Genomic DNA, 15,679 nt, shown 5'->3' with positions numbered 1-15,679 from the left:
TTTTTTTTTTTTTGAGACGGAGTCTTGCTCTGTCGCCCGGGCTGGAGTGCTATGGCCGGATCTCAGCTCACTGCAAGCTCCGCCTCCTGGGTTCCCACCATTCTCCTGCCTCAGCCTCCCGAGTAGCTGGGACTACAGGCGCCCGCCACCTCGCCCGGCTAGTTTTTTGTATTTTTTAGTAGAGACAGGGTTTCACCGTGTTAGCCAGGATGGTCTCGATCTCCTGACCTCGTGATCCGCCTGTCTCGGCCTCCCAAAGTGCTGGGATTACAGGCTTGAGCCACCGCGCCCGGCCCTTAAGTAACTATCTAGTCACTAGCTGAGGACTAAGCTAAGTGAGCAGAGAATTCAGTGAGAAAGAAGACATACTTCACAGATTCATTTGGAAAAGCCACTAAAAAAACCCCAACATCAACAAGTCGTTAGAAGGGGAAATAGTTTGATTTCCAGAGTAGTCACATTGTATTATTAGAAATGTCAGTTTTTGGCCCAGCATGGTAGTTCACACCTGTAATCCCAGCACTTTGAGAGGCCGAGGCAAGCGGGTCATTAGAGGTCAGGAGATTGAGACCAGCCTGGCCAACATGGTGAAACCTCATCTCTACTAAAAATACAAAAATTAGCCAGGCGTGGTGGCACATGCCTTTAGTACCAGCTAGTTGGGAAACTGAGGCATGAGAACTACTTAAGTCCGGGAGGCAGAGGTTGCAGTGAGCTGAGATCGCAACAGTGCACTCTAGCCTAGGCAATAGTGAGACTCTGTCTCAAGCAGCAACAACAACAACAACAAAGAAATGTCAGCTTTCTGTATAAAATTATGAGACAAGCAAAGAAATAAAGTATTGTTCTTACACAGGAAAATAGCAATCTATAGAAACTATCCTTGAGGATATTTTAAATGTATTCAAAGCATTAAAGGAAATCATGTTTTTAAAAATGTTAAAAAGTGGCCAGGCGCGGTGGCTCATGCCTGTAATCCCAGCACTTTGGGAGGCTGAGGCAGGCTTCACGAGGTCAGGAGATGGAGACAATTCTGGCTAACAATGGTGAAACCCCACCTCTACTAAAAAAAAAAATAAATAAATAAATACAAAAAATTAGCCGGGCTTGGTGGCAGGTGCCTGTAGTCCCAGCTACTCAGGAGGCTGAGGGAGGAGAATGGCGTGAACCTGGAAGGTGGAGCTTGCAGTGAGCTGAGATGTTGTCACTGCACTTCAGCCTGGGTGACAGAGCGAGACTCCATCTCAAAAAAAAAAAGTTAAAAAATGCAATAACTGAAATTAAAAATTCACTAGAGGGACTCACAAGCAAATGTGATTAAGCAAAAACCAAGACTCGGCAAAAGTCCTTTTGGATCCATTGGATCTCTAGGAAACACCAGAATTGTCAGTGAAGAATATATTAAGTGGCTCGAGGCCTACTGTCAGGCCTATTTCTATGGCTTGACAGTAAAACTCCTAGACCTGGTTCCTGTTTCTGCAATGAGGTGTTCCTTTAGAGTCAATGATAACTCACAAACAAAACCTACAAGTTCATGCAAGAGACATCCTGAAGTTCTTTAAAAAGTCAGTTGAAGAAAAATTGAAGAAAAGTCAATTGTGATTGTCTAGTCTGAGGAACAGACAGGAAGAAGGATAAATAAAAATGAATACAACATCAGAGACCTGCGGGACATTATCAAGTCTACCACCATACACATAATGAGAATCCTAGTAGAAGAAAGTAGAAAAGGACAGAAATAATATTTGAAGAAACAATTTGCCAAAAAGTATTTTTTGCTGAAAAACAAAATAAATTTGTTGAAAAACATTTATCTCCATATCCAAGAAGCTCAGTGAACTCCAACTAAGACAAACTTAAAAAGATCCACACTTATACACATCATCATAATCAAACTGTCAAAATCCAAAGAAGAGTCTTGAAGAAAGAGAAATACAATTAATCATTTAGAAGAGCTCCTTCACATGATTAACAGCTGACTTCTTATCAGTAACCATGGAGGCCAGAAAGCCATGGGATGACATTCAAAGTGCTGAAAAAGACTGTCAACCAAGAATTTTATATCCAGCAAAACCAACCTTCAAAGATGAAGCAAAATTTAAGTCATTCCCAGATAAACAAAACTGAGACAATTTGTCATTAGCAAACCTGTCACACAAGAAATACTGAAGGGGGTCCATCAAGTTGAAATGAAGGAACACTAGACAGTAATTTGAGACCACATGAAGAAATAAAGAGCACTGGTAAAGGAAACTAAATAAATATAAAAGACCATATTAATATATTTTTGCTTATAATTCTTTTTTTCTTTTAAATGATTTTAAAGACTACTGCATAAAGTTATACTTATAAACCTGTGCTGATGGGCACACAATGTATGAACATGTAATTATGACAACATTGCAAAGAAGGGGAAAGGGAACAGAGCTACGTAGGAGCTAGATTTTGTATACTATTGATATTAAATTGGTAGTAACGTAAACTAGATCGTTAAATTAAGTTGTTAATTGTAATCTTCAAAACAACAAAGGAAATGACTCAAAAATATACATGGTAAAAAAAATGAAATGACAAAGGAATTAAAATAGTATATTAGAAAATATCTATTTAATACAAATGAGGAGAATAATGGAAAATAGAAAGGAAAAATGACATAAGACATATAGAGAATATAGCAAAATGGCAGATGTAATTCCTTCCTTAATAGTAATGATGTGAAATTGATTAAACACTCCAGTCAAAAGTAAGAGAATGGCAAATGGATTTAAAAAATGATTCAACTGTATATTGTCTTACAAGTAACACACTAGATTCAAAGACGTGAATATGTTGAAAGTAAAAGGTTGGCGGCTGGGTGCAGTGGCTCATGCCTGTAATCCCAGCACTTTGAGAGGCCAAGGCAGGCAGATCACAAGGTCAGGAGTTTGAGACCAGCCTGGCCAACATAGTGAAACCCCATCTCTACTAAAAATACAAAAATTAGCCAGGTGTGGTGGCCTGAGCCTGTAGTCGCAGCTACTCAGGTGGATGAGGCAGGAGAATTGCTTGAACCCGAGAGCCGGAGGTTGCAGTGAGCAGAGACCATGACATTGCACTCCAGCCTGGATGACAAGTGAGACTCCGTCTCAAGAAAAAAAAAAAGACGGCAAAAGCTACACTATGCATACAGTAACTCAAAGAGACCTGAGGTGGCTATTCTAATATCCCACAAAATAGATTTTAAGGCAAAAAGTGTTACCAATTATAAAAAGGGACATATTTTAATGATAAAAGTATCAGTTTATTAGCAAGGCTTAACTACAAACATATGTAATTAACAACAGAACCCCAAAATACATGAAACAAAAAATAACAGAATTGAAGAGAGAAAGAGACAATTAAAAAATAACAGTTGGGGACTTAAATATGCCACTTTTTTTTTTTTTTTTGAGACAGAGTCTCACTGTGTCCCCCAGGCTGGAGTGCAGTGGTGCCATCTCGGCTCACTGCAAGCTCTGCCTCCCAGGTTCACGCCATTCTCCTGCCTCAGCCTCCTGAGTAGCTGGGACTACAGGCACCCGCCACCAAGCTTGGCTAATTTTTTTATATTTTTAGTAGAGACAGGGTTTCACCGTATTAGCCAGGATGGTCTGGATCGCCTGACCTCTTGATTCACCCACCTCGGCTTCACAAAGTGCTGGGATTACAGGTGTGAGCCACTGCGCCCGGCCAAATATGCCACTTTTACTAATAAAACAGGCAGAAGATCAAGAGGGTAATAAAAGACTTGAACAATACTATAATCCAATTAGACCTAACAGATTTTTGTAGAACATTCCACCGAACAACAGTGTAAGATACATTTTTCTCAAGTGGGGATGGAACATTTCCAAGATAGACCATATGTTAGGCCATAAAACAAATCTCAATACATTTAAATTGATTGCAGTAATACAAAGTATTTTTCTCCAACTATAATAGAACAAAATTAGAACAGAAGGACATTTGAGAAGTTCACACATATGAGGAAATTAGACAACACACTCCTAAATAACCTGTTGGTTAAAGAAAAAGTCACAAGGGATATTACATAATACTATGAGAGGAAAGAAACAAATATACAACATATCAAAATTTATGGGATGTAACTAAAGCAGTGCCTAGAAAGAAATTTATAGTTGTACATACCTACATATATTATATAATTATACCTACATACATATATGTATGTATATGTATGTATATATTATGTATACATATATGTACATATGCAAACATGCATGTATGTACATACATATATATAACACACACATTATATATTGTATAATATACGTATATTTTATATATTTTTTTCTTTTTTCCTAGAGTCCTGCTCTGTCTCCCAGGCTGGAGTCCAGTGACACAAGCATAGCTCACCACAGCTTCAAACTCTGAGCTCAAGTGATCCTCCTGTCTTAGCCTCAGCTGGAACTACAGGTATGTGTCACCACACTCAACTAATTTTTTTTTTTTTTTTTTTTGAGATGGGATCTCACTCCATCACTCAGGCCAGAATGCCAGTCTCGGCTCACTGCCACCTCTGCCTCCTGGGCTCAAGCCATCCTCCCACTTCAGCCTCCCCAAGTAACTGGAAATAAAGGCATGCTCCACCACACCCAGCTAATTTTTTCTATTTTTAGTAGAGATGGGGGGCCCACCAGGTTGCTTAGGCTGGTTTTGAACTCCTGAGCTCAAGTGATCTGCCTGCATTTGACTCCCAAAATGTTGGATGAAAGGCGTGAGCCACTGCACCTGGCCAAATTTTTTGTTTGTTTATTTTGTAGAGATAGGGTCTTGCTATGTTGCCCAGGCTGCTCTCACACTCCTGACCTGAAGAGATCCTCCTGCCTCAGCCTCCAGAGTAGCTGGTATTACAGGCACAAGCCACCATTTAACATTTTCTAATTTTACATGTGACTTCCTCTTTGATCAGTGGGTTTAGAATTGTGTTGTTTAATTTCCAAATATTTGGAAATATTTGGGGAATTAAACTTGACTTAAAATTGAGTTAAACTTGAAGTCAATAATACATAGTTGGGGATTTTCCAACTATGTATTGTTGACTTCAAGTTGTATGACTTGGATTGACTTCAAGTTGTATGTATTATTGACTTCAAGTTGTATGTATTGACTTCATACTTGTATGATTTCAATTCTTTAAAACTTGTGGAGTTGTTTTTTAACGACTCAGAATATAGTTCATATTGTTTGAATGTTTCAAGCACTTCACAAATAATATATTCTCCTATTGTTGGGTGTATTGTTCTATAAATATTCATTAGGTCAAGTTGGTTGACAGAGTTGTCAGGTTTTCAATATCATTTTGATTTTCTCTCTAGTTGTGTTATTTAAGATGTTTATTAAAATATCATTATGTAATGTTCCTCATTATCCTTGGTGACATTCCTTATTCTAAAGTCAACTTTGGTAGTAATCTAGACACTCCAGCTTTCTTTGGATGAGGGTTTGTATATCTTTTCCCATCCTTTTCTTGTTAATCTGTATATAGCTTTTCTATCTGAAGTGGACTTCTTGTAGATAGATTATAATTACTTTTTATCCAATCTGATGATCTTTTAATTCGTTTATTTAAACCACTTCATTTAATGTGGTTATTAGGCTTAAATATATCCATTTGCTACTTCTTTTCTGTTTGTTTTCTTTGTTCTTTGTCCCCTTTCCCTCATTTTCTGTAATTCTAAAATTAACTGAGTACTTTTATGAATCTGTTTTATATCCATTAAAAATGTTGCCTAGTTATTGCCCAAAGGCTTACAAGATACATCACGAATTAATCATGGTGTACTTTCAAAAATTATTATACTGATTCATATATAGTTTAAGAACCCTGGCCAGGCGTGGTGACTCCTGCCTATGATCCCAGCACTTTGGGAGGCCGAGGTGGGTGAATCATCTGAGGTCGGGGGTTTGAAACCAGCCTGACCAACATGGAGAAACCCTGTCTCTACTAAAAATACAAAAATCAGGCCGGGCGTGGTGGCTCACGCCTGTAATCCCAGCACTTTGGGAGGCCGAGGCGGGTGGATCACAAGGTCAGGAGATCGAGACCATCCTAGCTAACACGATGAAACCCCATCTCTACTAAAAACTACAAAAAATTAGCCGGGTGTGGTGGTGGGCACCTGTAGTCCCAGCTACTTGGGAGGCTGAGGCAGGAGAATCACTTGAACCTGGGAGGCGGAGGTTGCAGTGAGCCGAGATTGCGCCATTGCACTCCAACCTGGGCAGCAAGAATAAAACTCTGTCTCAAAAACAAACAAAACAGTCTGTCACTCAGGCTGGAGTGCAGTGGTGCAATCTCGGCTCACTGTGACCTCCGCCTCCCAGGTTCAAGCGATTCTCCTGCCTCAGCCTCTCGAGTAGCTGGGATTACAGGCGTCTGCCACCACACCTGGCTATTTTTTGTATTTTTAGTAGAGACGGGGTTTCACAATGTTGCTCAGGCTGGTCTCGAACTGTTGACCTCAGGTATTGCACCCTCCTTGGCCTCCCAAAGTGCTGGGATTACAGGCTAGTTCCAACATATTTCCAACATCCCATACCCATTAAGCAGTCACTCTTCATTCCCCTCCTCACACCAGATTTAACCACCACCAGTCTGGTGATTCTATGAATTTACCTCTTCTGGATATTTCATAAAACTAGAATCATAGAATATGTGAACTTTTGTGTCTTACTTCTTTCACTTAGCATAATGTTTTCCGTGTTTATCCATATGGTAGCATGTATCTGTACTTCATTTTTATGGCTGAGTAATCTATCATATGTATATAATACATTTTGTTTATCCATTCATATATTGATGGGTTGTTTACACCACTGGGTCACTGTGAGTAGTGCTACTACAGCATCTGTGTATACATTTTTGTGGATGCATGTTTTCTTTGGGCAGACAGCTAGGAATGGAATTGCTGGGCTATATGATAATTCTGTTTATCTTTTTCAGGAACCACCAAACTCTTTGTTTACAGTGACTGAACCATTTTACATTCCCATGAACAATGTACAAGGTTCCCATTTTCAGGCTGGGCGGGGTGGCTCATGCCTGAAATCTTAGTACTTTGGGAGGCCAAGACAGGTGGATCACTTGAGACCAGGAGTTCAAGACTAACCCGGGCAACATGGTGAAACCCCATCTCTACTAAAAATATAAAAATTAGCCAGAAAAAAAATTAGCTGGGTGTGATGGTGGGCACCTGTAATCCCAGCTACTCCAGAAGCTGAGGCAGGAGAATCACTGGAACCCAGAGGGCAGGGGTGGCAGTGAGCTGAGACAGAGCCACTGCACTCCAGCCTGGCCGACAGAATGAACTCCATCTCAGAAAACAAAAAGGTTCCCATTTTCCAGCATCCCCAACAACACTTTGTTTTTTCTGTATTTTTTGTTATAGCCATCCTTCTGGATGTGAAGTGGTATCTCACTGTGATTTGGATTTGCTTTTCTCTGATGGCCACTGTCTTACTGCTTCCAAGATCCTCTCTTCAGTTTTGGACAGTTTATGTATGTCTCGACATGGATCTCTCCTGACTTATCCTATTTGGAGTTCTGCAAACTTCTTGGATGGGTACATTCAAGTGTTTTCACAAATGTGAGGTGTTTGGGGCCGTTATTTCTTCAAATATTCTTTCTGCCCCTTTCTCTCTTCTCTCCTTCTCAAACTCCTATTTTGCAAAGGTTGGTATGCTTGGTGGTAATCCACAGGCCTCTTAAATTGCTTCTTTCCTTTGTTCTTCTGCTCCTCAGATGGGTAATTTCAACTGATCTACCTTCAGCTTCACTGATTCTTTCTACTGTCTGGCCATATCTGCTATTAGAACCATTCAGTGATTATCCCCCCTTTTTTATTGTACCTTTCAGCTAATTTTTATGGTTCCTTTTTATAATTCCTTTGATAATCTCTATGGGACATTGTTTCCCTGTATTCCCTTAGCTCTTTGAGCACTTTTGAGACAGTTGATTTACAAATGTTGTCTTCAAGTCCAATGTCTATGCTTCCTCAGATAGTTTATTTTAATTTTTGCTGTAAGTGGGCTATAATTTCTTTGCATGCTTCACAGTTTTTTGTTGGAAGCTGAATATTACTTTACTATCATGTGGTAACTCTGGAAACCAGATTCTTCACTCCTCAGGGTTTTTGTTACTTGCTGTGGGTTGTAGTGGTTTGTTTAGGGACTTATATATATTTAGAGACAAGGTCTCGCTCTGTTCCCGAGGCTGGAATGCAGTGGCACAATCAGAGCTCACTGCAGCCTCAAATCCCTGGGCTCGACTGATCCTTCCACCTCAGCCTCCCAGGTGGTTGGGACTATAGGCATATGCCACCATGCCCAACTAATTAAAAAGAGAAATTTGCTTTATAGAGACGAGCTCTCACTATGTTGCCCAGGCAGGTCTCGAACTCCTGGACTCAAGTGATCCTCCCACCTTGGCCTCCCAAAGTACTGAGATTACAGGCGTGAGCCACAGCACTCAGTCCTAGTGACTTTTCTGACCTGTTTTTGTAAAGTTTCTGTTCTTTGACTTACATGGTCTGTAAGGTGTCTTCCTTTTGCTTGTGTTCAGCCAGTGTGTTGAGATTTCTTTGAAAACTGGTTGCCCCAAAAATTAACAAAGGAAGAAAAAAAACCTGTTTTTGCTGATTGGCTGTTGGGACACACCTTCAGTGTCTATCTGGGCCATTTTAATTTGGCCTTAGCCTTTACTTCCTGCTTGCACTGAGCCTACACATCAGCCAGACATGAAATCTTGGGGTCTTCTCAGGTTTGAATGTGCAGACTGAACTGGGAATGTGCATGGCTTTCTAAATCCCCCAATATACATGGGTGCTTTTGAATAACCTAATTTCTCTAAGAAATTCTCTCTGCTGCTTTCCTCTCAGGCTTTAGGCACTCCTTTGTTTACCTAAACTGTAATTTTTTGCCTCAGGTGGCAGCAGGTTGTTCATTTGTCTTACAATATTTAGAGACAAACCTGCCACTTTCTTTCCAACCCTGATTGAGTTCTGAGTTAGATGAAACAAATGCAGATGCCTTGTGTCAGTCCTTGAAGCTGCCAGACTGGCCAGAACAAGCATAATCTTTCAAGAATAAGATCTCTGGGGCTGGGTGCAGTGTCTCACGCCTATAATCCAAGCACTTTGGGAGGCGGAAAAGGGTGGATCACCTGAGGTCAGGAGTGTGAGACCAGCCTGGTCAACATGGTGAAACTCCGTCTCTACTAAAAGTACAAAAATTAGCCGGGTGTCGTGGTGTGTGCCTGTGGTCCCAGCTACTTGGGAGGCTGAGGCACGAATTGCTTGAACCTGGGAGGTTGCAGTGAGCCAAGATCATGCCAATTTGCACTCTGGCCTTGGTGAGAGTGAGACTCTGTCTCAAAAAAAAAAAAAAAAAAAAAACCTCTCTTCTCCCTAGAAACCAGGACCAGGACCCCACGCTGAGAATGTGGTCTGTGTGTCTTCAAGACTGTTGGAGAGCTGAGAATGGGGAAAAGGCAAGTAACACTGCCAAGCTTTCCTTCTCTTTTTAGGTTGCCTTTTTCTTGATTCAGCAAATGCTTAGTGCTGTAAACTATTTTCCTGGGTTCTGACAAAGTTGTTTCTGAATGTTTTTGCTTGATTTTTCAATGTTTCTGTGGAGGAAAAGGTCCTTGAAGCTACCTACTTGGCCATTTTTGCTGATGCTACTCTTGGTTACATTCTGAGGGCCCGACATTGTGTATGAAAATTGGTAGAGCTAATTTATGGCTCTGCATGTTAAAATTCTCTGGAGATTTATTTTTGCTTCTGTGAGGCAGTGAAATTAGTTGCATCAGCATTCTCAGATAACTTTTAAACAGTCATGGAATGAGATGACTTAAAACTGGACTTCAGGCTGTGTGAGGGCCTATTTCTCACTAACCTTGCACGTAGGATAGTCCCTTGGAGTGCAACTAAAACCCTGCATGTTTACTAGGCTCCTTCTTCTTTGGTGGTACCTGCATAGTTTATTTTGGGAATGTGAATGCAGCTTGCCTAACTCTCTAAACATACCCATTGCCAGAGAAGAAATAATGGAGCAAGCAGGTTAATGTAGAAACCACATTTATTAACCATGGATTCACTGAGGGCAGTTTTATTAGATATTATCCACAGCTTATGCTGACATCTGATTTTGCAGAGAAATTATAGCCATTTTTTTATTAAGATAATTCTACAAGATCAATATAGTTTCTTGAAGGAGCATATATTCTAATTCTTCAATAGGGTTTGGTTTAATTTAGCTATCAAAGTCAAATGTCTCTAAACTTTACACACTAAACTCATTGTGGGCACAAAATTTATTCTTTGTACATATTCCTTCTAAGTGCTTTGGTTCTTCAAGCTGAAACATCTCAACTTCCAGAAATATGGTTGCCAGATCAAAAATACCAGAGTCCTTCTAAGGGTTAAGATTTGAATCAAGAAAAAGATACATATACATATTTTATTATATACAAACAAGGAACAACAAAAAGTTTCATCATGTAAACAAAAGAATATAAATTATAGACATAATTGGAAGTTTCAAAAAGTCCTTAAATCATTGTGATCTTCTCCAAAAGACACAGGTCTTGGAGTGTGGGCACAGAGCCATCAGTCAGACGTCTGGGTGGTCTCCCATAATAGCAATTTATATTCTAGAGAAGTGGGCTTTTTGTGAACTCTGTCAGGGTGAATGAGTTAGGCCTCTTAAAGGAATGAAATGCTTTCACATTTGGGGCAACAAGTGAAAAATATTGAAAGAAGGGATACAACTAGGATTAGATTTATTGTTGACAGTGATTTTAGAAATAAATCACTGAAAACATGTTAAAAGATTTCTAGATAAAATTCTGGCTACCAAAAATAAGAAAGGATACCTTTTGTGGCTCTACAAATGGTTTGGTGAAAAATAAAAAAGGAAAAAGTGAGCCGAGGAGAAAGCGAAATAGGGAAGTCTAGGGAGGAGGCAAGAAAATACACAAGTCATAGCAAGAAAAAAACATGAGATGGTCCTTTCTAAGGCCAGGTGTTGGTGATATTTACCTATGTAAGCTCAAGCCTAGAAGAGTACAGTTCTTATATATTCACTACCTAATGCTATACAAGAAAAAATACTTTTCATTTGTTATGAAAGAACTACTTTATATGAAAACTAAAAATATGTATTTACATTGCAAATCCCAGATGAAACCCAATTTAATACAAAGTGAACTATAGGGATGACAGAAAAATGGGTAGATATCAAAATTCAACTAAATTTACAGTACTGCCTTATATCTTTTTTAAATTTTGTTTTTGAGACCGAGTCTTGCTCTGTTGCCCAGGCTGGAGTGTAGTGGTGTGATCTCGGCTCAACGCAACCCCTGCTTCCTGGGTTCAAGTGATTCTCGTGCCTCAGCCTCCCCAGTAGCTGGGATTACAGGAGTGTGCCACCACACCCGGCTAATTTTTAATAGAGACGAGGTTTTGCCATGTTGGCCAGGCTGGTCTCAAACTCCTGGGCTCAAGCAATCCACCCGCCTCAGCCTCCCAAAGTGCTGGGATTACAGGCATGAGCCACTGCACCCGGCTGATATATATATTCTTTTAAAATCTATACACAAGGCTCAAGTTCTGGGGTTTCAGGTTTTATTTTTAAGTTTTCTTTAAAAATAAAATTGCTAACCCCCAAGTGAATTAAAGGTTGATCTGGGCTCGCAGAGGTAATCTGCTCTTTGTCACCAAGTGCTCTGTAGTTTCTTCCACTTTAGACCTCTCCAGTGTGTTAATGCCTCTGTTTTCTTTGTCTTTTCCATGTGATTTTTTATGCTGTGGATTTAAGGGGGAAAAATTAAGTCAATATAAAGTAACATTTGATATACATTAACTACACTCTATTTTCAAAGTTCTCTGGGCTATAAGCAAGAAAACTTAAGTGTAGAAAACCAGAAAAGGTTTAGCACAAGTTTGAGCCAACAATTTGGCAAGTAGAACCAAATGCCTTCTTTATTTGATCACTACTGGAAGGAGTAGAGTGAAAGAAGTATTAATTTTCTGTGTTATTTTCTAAGACATAGTTACAGATTTTACTCCAGGGTAGTGGTTCTCATCAGGGAGCGATTTTGCTGCCACAGGGGACGTTTGGCAATGTTTAGAGACTTTTTTGGTATTACAACCAGGGAGTGCTACTGGCTTTGAGTGAGTATTCACATAGTTCACTGTTTTTCTTGTGTACCGACATAGTACAGTCCACAGGAAAGACCATTACAACAAAGAATTACCCAGTTTAAAATGCCAATAGCACTGCTGTCAAGAAACCCTGCTCTGGCCGGGCGCGGTGGCTCAAGCCTGTAATCCCAGCACTTTGGGAGGCCGAGACGGGCGGATCACGAGGTCAGGAGATCGAGACCATCCTGGCTAACACCGTGAAACCCCGTCTCTACTAAAAATACAAAAAAAAAAACTAGCCGGGCGAGGTGGCGGGCGCCTGTAGTCCCAGCTACTCCGGAGGCTGAGGCAGGAGAATGGCGTAAACCCGGGAGACGGAGCTTGCAGTGAGCTGAGATCCGGCCACTGCACTCCAGCCCGGGCTACAGAGCAAGACTCCGTCTCAAAAAAAAAAAAAAAAAGAAACCCTGCTCTAAGGAAACAAAGATTTGCTGTCATGCAGAAAAGCCAATTCTGTTTTAAGCAGAGAAACTGGTATATGGGACACCTTAAAAACAGTTTTGCTTAGTTCTTAAAAATTGTATTTTATTTTATTTGTAAAACCTATTTCATATTCCTCATTTGGAAGTTCTATTTCATTGGAATCCTACTTACCCATACAGAACATTAATGAACTGGTGACATTCATTGTACACTCAGTCATCAATGCTGAGACAAATTATAAACCAACTATTAAAGCTTTAAACCCAGAGAAAATCCCCACATCACACTGTTACTAGGGAAAAGATTTCTGGACTTCAGCTGAAGGTCTAAAACTCCATCCCAAACCCTCTCTGGTATTGTAGGGACTTCCTTGCCATAGCTGAATCACTAAGCCTAATTCAAAATGCCACAGGTAATAATAATAAAAGAATTCCTGACCAGGGATTAAGTAGTCACCAGGTTCTCTTATCCTTCCCCCTTTCCTAACTTTATAAGATAGAAGAAAAGGATAAAAACTGAAAGAAACATATATATAGTTCTCTAATAGTAAAGAATAAAGCAAAAGGTGGCAAGAATTTGGGGATAAAATTGCCCAGAGGAAAACAGGGAGGAATTTATGAGAACCTGAATTAGAACTTTGTTAACAATTGAAAGCAGTGATGGAGAATCTTTAGACCTTAAGGGAAGGACCTGTAGATCAACTAAAAACAGTTACAGGCCAAGCACAGTGGCTCACGCTTGTAATCCCAGCACTTTGGGAGGCCGAGGCGGGCGGTTCACCTGAGGTCGGGAGTTTGAGACTAGCCTGACCAACATGGAGAAACCCCTTCTCTACTAAAAATACAAAATTAGCCAGGTGTGGTGGTGCATGCCTGTAATCCCAGCTACTTGGGAGGCTGAGGCAGGAGAATCGCTTGAACCCAGGAGGCAGAGGTTGTGGTGAGCCAAGATTGCGCTATTGCACTCCAGCCTGGGCAACAAGAGTGAAACTCCATCTCAAAAAAAAAAAGAAAAGAAAAAAAGTGGGTAGAGGGCTGGGCACAGTGGCTCACGCCTATAATCCCAGCACTATGGGAGGCCGAGGACGGTGGATCACTTGAGGCCAGGAGTTTGAGACCAGCCTGGCCCACATAGTGAAACCCTATCTCTACTAAAAATACAAAAAAATTAGCCAGGTGTGGTGGTGTACGCCTGTAATCCTAGCTACCTGGGAGGCTGAGTCAGGAGAATCACTTGAACTCGGGAGGTGGAGGTTGAGTGAGCCGAGATTGTGCCACTCCACTTCAGCCTGAGTGACTCAGTCTCAAAAAAAAAACCAAAAGTGGGTAGGAGAGGTCACAGGATTTAATTACATTGGATTAGAGCAGGCAAGGTGCTCAGGAAACATGGGGCAACAGTTTACAAGAGAAGAGCCTCAGGGAGGGGAAATCACTAATATAACCTAAGCAGTCGCCAGTCTCTCAATCTTTTCAGTCACTTTGCCTTCAAAGTCTGATTATGGGCAGAGATATGTTCCAAGACTTACATGTCAAAGGTAGAAGGAAGAGGAATGACTGCTCTCAGTGTCTGAGTACATAGGAAGCAGAAAAGGAATAAATACAATAGCTAAACACTATCAGCTAAGGATGTAGATTAAGTCAAATTCTGCCTTCATTTATTCTACAGAAAACCCCTTATCAATATCAGATTTTTGTAAATAATTCAAATCATAAGCCTTAACAAGCCATCCTAAGGAATAATTGAAAGGCTTTTGTTGTTCTACTCACCACAAATAATGCCTTTATACTGAATAGTAAATGAATGACTTACATCAGATATGGAAGGGTTATCTGATATGATATACCTGGAAAAATGGAACCCCGCCAATTGATGAACAATCCACACCAGCATCTACAGATGGCTCTTGACTTAGAGGTTCTTCAGTACACTGCCCTAGAACTGCCTTTTCTACATCCACATCCTAAAAGAAGAAACTGGATGAGTGACTAAGTCCAAGGGCTTAAAAGTCATCGCAAGAGTAACGGTAGTTTTCTTCTTTGAATATAACACAATGCCCATGGTATAATATGAAAGTTAAACCTCAACAAAATTATTAGAAAGTCTACAAATTAATGAAAATAATTCCTAATATATTTTTATAGAGAGTAGAGGTTCCTATATAACAATGTTACTAAGTACAATATTAAATATTGGCAATTATTATCTACTAGCATAATTTAAAAACTAGTAAGATTAAAAGAAGCCTAAGGGCTAGGCCTGTCATTAATGAGAGGCAGGGTAAGACTGAGGAGTGAAAAGTAAAATTCTTCACATGAAGTCAACCACATCAAGAGTTCATAAGAGAGTTCTATTATAAAATTATGATCCTTTAAATTTACCGGAATTGTCTCTTCTTTGTTGTTTTCTGAAGAGTTTAGCATCATTAACAGCTCAGGCTGTTTCCTTTTCAACTGATCAAGGAGATGTTCACGTGGTTCGGTTCTTACCAGTGTTGATGGGTATAAATAATTTTTCCTCTGTGGTGTTGTACCTTTAATGGACATTAGATAAGAGGTAACAATTGAAGTATGAGATGTAAATATTTTTAAAAAGTACTAAAACTTCCTAATCAATCTTATCTTCTAAAAATATAAAATATAAAAGTATAATTGCCATATTTGAGGATCAGTCTTGCTACCTGTAAGGCAGACATTGTTTGCAACTAACAATATTTTCTAATTTGACAACAGACTTTACTATTTTCAAGATTCATCCTACTCTCTAAAACATGAAGTTTACCATCTCTGAGGATATATAAAAGATGTGTTATAAGCTCTAAAAGGAGTTGTAGTGTTCTGAAAAAAATGGCAGCATTATTGGAACGAGATTTCCCAACATGATTACTTTGATAGGAGTAATCATTTCACTATAAATGTGGAGTGGTGGTTAAATATTAACCAGTTATATATATATACTATGTTGCCCAGGCTGGTCTTGAATTCGTGGGTTCAAACGATGCTCCTGCCTTGGCC

At 39.9% G+C, this 15,679-nt stretch overlaps 1 protein-coding gene across 1 annotated transcript in view; it reads right to left on the bottom strand.

The window, feature by feature from the left end:
- Nucleotides 1–10,101: 10,101 nt before the first annotated feature.
- KIF11 (kinesin family member 11) overlaps nt 10,102–15,679 on the bottom strand; it is a 66,729-nt gene continuing 61,151 nt past the window's right edge. Inside the window, exons 20-22 of the mRNA XM_050804441.1 lie at nt 15,047–15,198; nt 14,512–14,628; nt 10,102–11,846 (exon numbers count right to left, since the gene is read on the bottom strand). Coding sequence (XP_050660398.1) covers nt 11,715–11,846; nt 14,512–14,628; nt 15,047–15,198 — 401 coding nt within the window. The 3' untranslated portion in view covers nt 10,102–11,714. The remainder of the gene's footprint in view (nt 11,847–14,511; nt 14,629–15,046; nt 15,199–15,679) is intronic.

Source organism: Macaca thibetana, chromosome 9, assembly GCF_024542745.1.
Source record: "Macaca thibetana thibetana isolate TM-01 chromosome 9, ASM2454274v1, whole genome shotgun sequence".
In the NCBI taxonomy this organism is placed as follows: Eukaryota; Metazoa; Chordata; class Mammalia; order Primates; family Cercopithecidae; genus Macaca; species Macaca thibetana.
The sequence above is the reverse complement of the archived record's forward strand: the minus strand, read 5'-3'. Positions and strand labels throughout refer to the sequence as shown.